Genomic DNA, 5,334 nt, shown 5'->3' on the forward strand with positions numbered 1-5,334 from the left:
CCAGAAAAACATCTCCACAAGAATACAGTTTATTTCAGGGTCACTGTACTGCATTTGATTTTCAGTGGTTTCTGTTTTTTGGTTACACATTATTTATTTACATAGTGCATATACATTAAAGAGCCTGAATGCATTAGTTTGAAGAATAAAAAGACATTCATTTTTTAATATGTAACCAAAAAAGATTAATAAGTTACTATTTGTAAGGATTAAAATTTATTAAACTTTTTGTCTCAATATGTGGAAAATATGTGACATATTCAAAGTGTTGATAAAGTTTTTAATTTAATTTCCATTATTTAGATTTCTTTTTGCAGTTTATACTGTGCTCTATGTAGAACCACAATGGCGAGTGCTTTGTTTATACTCAAATTTTGTTGGGTAGCAAGAAACAGGAAGGTTGATGACTGGTGAAAGGTGAGATTTAGAGACATTACCCATTTAAACTTCTGACAGAAAACTGCATTGGATGATTGATTTTTCAGTGTAAAGAATATACAAACCTCTAAGTAAACATCATTCACATGTTTATTCAGTGCATTTTTAAAACTGACATAACTTAAATGAGGTTTTTACAATACAAAATACAGAACAGAAAAGGTTATAGATATTTACAAAATGTACTAAAAAATCAGTTAATATATTTTTTCTCTTTACATTTATGTACAATATTAGAGTTAGGAAAGTGTCCATGTTTATGCCACTATTACAACAATGAAATTTCCCAGTACTTTAAAGCCCAATCACTCTTTTGTCTGGGTTTTGACCGATTTCTTTCTGCTGGGACTGGGATTATATCTGTACTCTTTCATGAGAAAAATAGATTAACATCATTTCATGGTAAGATGAAGTTTATCTCAACAAGAAAGCTCTGAAGACTCTTATTTTGTTCACAAGCTCTATCATATAACTGCAATATTCTAGTTTGTTAGGCCAAGAAGGCGTCAACAAACCTCCACTGTAAGCTTTTATAGTTTTAGCCATTCATCATGTACTGCTACATATGTTGAAGGGACCTCCAAAGCTGCAAACCACCCAGCACAACTCTCCATATGACGTCTTCAGTGCGTCGCCAGGCCACTGAACCTCTGATGTCGGTAGAGGGGACCTCTACCCGGCATTGCTGCTGACCAAAACTCACATGGCAGAAATTACATGGTTTTGGCAGCAGAGTTTGGGTGTGTATGCTCTGTGTAACAACATATCATTATATGCTACACAGGGAGAGGAGATAAGGATAAATCTCATGCTTTGGCTTTTGGTCTAGTGTTGCAGATGTACAGCATAATTGGCTGTATTTATGTGAAACGTCTGCACACAGTCTAGAATGAAATGACATTTTACCAGAAGGAATATCCTCTGACAAATACTGACCCTGTTTAGTCTAACAGACAAATATAATGCTTGTTTTTCACAAGAAACTTCTACTGTTACTATTAAAGCATGGAGATACATTTTTTACAGGATCACATTATTATACAAATATGCACAGAAAATTAAAAAAGTTAATGTCTTTCTCCCAATTTGGACATTTATCACATGCATTGAACTTATGCTGCTCATGAAGTGAATAATACCGAAACCGTGGCAGAGCGCAACATAAAACTTGAGCTCTTCTCACATCTCCTCGACTTTAGTACATATGCAGCTCATTTTAAAGAGAAGCACCCTGGTCCAGTTCCAGTCTGAATTCTTGTGCTCAGGTCAAAGTCAAAAAGAGCCACTGTCATGTCTTACACAACCTGGGGTAAATGGCTTTGATAGTAGATGGTGTAAAGTTACCGGAGGACACTGTTGTCTCCAGTCCCTCCGGTCTGTGAGTGGCTGCATCAGTCTTGCTGGTGCTGCACTCCAGGAAGGGTATCCCAATCTTCTTCACTTGTCCGTCTTTTGTTAAGAGGCAGGGTCGGCAGAGCAACCTGAGGATGGCCCTCCTCATGTCCTTGCTGGTCAGGGTGTAGATGATAGGGTTAAGAAGGGAGTTGAACATAGCAATGCCCAGGAAATAATCTGCCTTAAAGAGCACATCACAGCTTTTGGCAGGACAGCAGAAGTCCAGCAGCAGGAAGATGAAGAGGGGCAGCCAACAGGCGATGAAAACTCCCAGGACTATGGTGACTGTCTTCAGCAGGGCCATGTACTTCTGGGACTTTCGGTAAAGGCCTTTGCGCTGCGGAACTGAGGCAAGGCGCTGAGTGTTGGACTTGACAATACGGAAGATGCGGACATACAGCACCACAATGGACATGAGGATGGCACTGAAGATGGTGATGCAGAAGAGTATGTAACTCTTGGCGTATAGTGGCAGGACTGTGGAGCACTGGTCCAGCTGTCCCATACAGTTCCAGCCTAGGACAGGCAGGACCCCCAGGAACACAGACAACACCCAGCTCGCCCCAATCAGAGCAAACATCCGCCCCTGTTTGTCCCCCTGGTACGGCTTCATCCTGATCATGGTGACATGTCGCTCTATGGCAATGGCCAGCAGACTGATGACAGAGGCGGCCAGCATGATGAACACGCCCCCTTCCCTCAGGAACCACAGGACTGGGGTCATGTTTAGTGTGTTGGCACCTGATGTTATGAGGTTTACCATGTAGGTGAAACCTGCGAGCAGGTCAGAGAGAGTCAAGTTGCCCAGTAAATAGTACATGGGCAGATGGAATTTCTTGTTCTTCCAGATGGCCAGCAGCACCACAGCATTTTCTACAACTATAAGCAAGCAAACCAGCAGAAAAGCTATGGCCTCTGGTTTCAGTCCTTCCTTGTACTTGTTCTCGTTCAGTTTGCCTGTGTAGTTGTAGTGCTCTAAGATGACTGCATTGCTCTGGTACTCACGAAACATCCTCATCAGGTTTCCTGTCGAGGGGGACATGGGGATTGTAGATGGGGCTACAGCAGCATAGGCAGCATGGAAAGACTCTGTGACCATTTTTGTTATTCCCCACAGGTAGGTGCTTTTTTCTTTTCTTCTTTTCGTGTATTTGAAATAAGTTTTCACATAGTCCTCTGGTTGTGCATTCTTTCTTTCTTTTGTATTGAAAGCTTAAAAACAGAGAAGCAGACAGCAGTTGTAGAGGAAAAAGTGTTCCTTTTGAAGTTATCAGATTGGATTTCCTGTGGTTTGAGAATTTTCCTCCAAAAAAATCACATTTTTCAATGCTTGGGTTGTGCACTAGGAGGCGGCGATAGCCAGCCTGTATGAGACAAGAGGAAAAGAATATCAGTATTCGTGACAAGAAATAAACACGACAATTAACGTCAGGAAATAAAGAATTACATCAATTTACAGACCCTCTCCAATATCCAGAATGCATAGTAATAATTAACACATAATAGCGATCTTATCATTATGAATAATGGAGGGGGGGTCTCTAATACAGGGAATGACCACTTGCAGTAATTACTTTTTTTTTTACAGGGAAAAAATGTATAAACTTGAATGAGAGTAAAATGACAAACACAAAACAAAGCCAAAGTTTTAAATGAACATTTTACTTAATCTATTGACCTTAGGTGCTGTGTTTTCTGGCCACTCAAGTTTTAACCCCCCCCCCCTTTTTTTTTTAGAGTATTAAACGTATGGGACACGAAAACAAAACCTCATTCGCAGCTTTTATGTGTAATATATGCGTAAATACGTATTAAGTATCCAAACCGGCAAATCTAATTGCAGATAATTAGACTGAATTTACTGATTAGTTTCTTCACATACATATCCAGTTATAATTGACATACATACAGTAAATGGTACAGTAAATCCATATACAGTATAACGTCAGAATTATCCATATTATAGAGATTCTACAGGGGTTAAAATGACCACTTGCACACAGTAAAACCGCTATAAATGTATCACCGAGCAACACAGACACTCTTCAGGACCCACATCATAGGGCCAACACGTTAAAATCAGTCCTTTAAAAACTTTATCACACACCTGTAGAAACGTGTAAGTATCCAGTGAGCTTAGTTAGCAGCAGAAGTGATGCCACGGCCAGAGGAGAGGACGCAGGTTTGTCGATCAGCGCTCACCACAGCAAAATGAGAGTGTGATGTGGGAATAGAGTAGGGCAGGACTCAACATGCAGAGGGGTTGGTCTATAATGTTTGTCCCCTTCGACGATTTTTCGCCCTCCTTCGCCTGACCCCCCCTTCCTAGATTTGGCTTCAAGAAGAATTGGAGCTTGATGACTCATTATATGTTTTAGTTTGTCACCAAGGAAGAAAGTGAGATTTCCACCTTATCAGTTTGCCCTCAGGTAGGCTACGTAGTACTATGAAATGGTGCCAAGTGCATTTTCCCTCTTAGACCGTTTGTATTCAGGTTTGCTTTGAAGGCTGATAATAGCAGTAGATCTTTGCAGCTCTATGTTGCTCTGCAGGTTTGTCAGATCTGTGGAAATCTCTCTCTCTCACGCACAGTTAATTACAAAAACAAAAAAAAAACAAAAAAATCACTTTTTTGGTAGGTGTGCCATTCCATAGTTTCTATGGAATGGCAAAAATCTATTTTTTTTTTGAAGGTCCAATTTAGACATGTTTAAGATTAAAAATCCTCTGCTTAAAATAATAATTTGTACACAAGAAGTTCAATTACCTAAATAAAAATAAATGAAATTTTATCTACTCTTTCTCCCTCATAGAAAAATCCCAAAACTATGACTATGCAAATATTGTTATTTCAAATGTTTAACAGATGTTTAACAAGATGTTTAGATTGACTACAAAATTAGTTGTAATGTCAGAAAATCCTAATGTTACATTCAGGTGTTAAACTGAGATTTAATGTGATCACAGAGAAACGTTCCCTCTTCAGCACATGAAAACAGCCTTCTAGTGTCAAATAAACATCATTCTGCACAGTGAGATCACTGTTCATGAGCATTATCTTAGACAATTTTCTTAATTAATCGGTTAGTTGATCAACAGAAACCAGTTTGATTCTCAATTAATAATTTCTGTAAATTTGTTAAGCAAAAATCCAAAACATTTCCTGATTCCAGCTTTTTCTAATGCCAATTTGCTACTTTTCTCTTCCCAAGTTACCATCCAAATTTAGCACAAATTTCCTTCCTTTTCCTTTCTTCTCTGTATTTTTTTTATGTGCAGATTGAAAATATGCATACACATAGCGATGGAGACACACTTTCTGTTTCAAATTACTGTAAATCTTTGGGTTCCGGGCTGTTAGTCAATACAATACAACATCAACCCGGGCTTAGGGAAATTGTGATGAGCATTTTTCACAATTTTTTGACACTTTGTAGACTAAACGATTAATCATTTAAGAGAAAATATTCTACATGTTATTCAGTCCTGAAAAGAATCATT

At 38.8% G+C, this 5,334-nt stretch overlaps 1 protein-coding gene across 1 annotated transcript; it reads right to left on the minus strand.

Annotated features, from left to right (window-relative positions):
• Positions 1-256: 256 nt before the first annotated feature.
• s1pr5a (sphingosine-1-phosphate receptor 5a) lies at positions 257-4,056 on the minus strand. The gene is made up of 2 exons (XM_040124368.1): positions 3,941-4,056; positions 257-3,197 (listed from the first exon to the last, which is right to left on the minus strand). Exon 2 carries the CDS (start codon positions 2,930-2,932, stop codon positions 1,727-1,729), a length of 1,206 nt encoding a protein of 401 aa, XP_039980302.1. The 5' UTR covers positions 2,933-3,197; positions 3,941-4,056; the 3' UTR covers positions 257-1,726.
• Positions 4,057-5,334: the final 1,278 nt, after the last annotated feature.

Source organism: Xiphias gladius, chromosome 3 (genome assembly GCF_016859285.1).
Source record: "Xiphias gladius isolate SHS-SW01 ecotype Sanya breed wild chromosome 3, ASM1685928v1, whole genome shotgun sequence".
Classification (NCBI taxonomy): Eukaryota; Metazoa; Chordata; class Actinopteri; order Istiophoriformes; family Xiphiidae; genus Xiphias; species Xiphias gladius.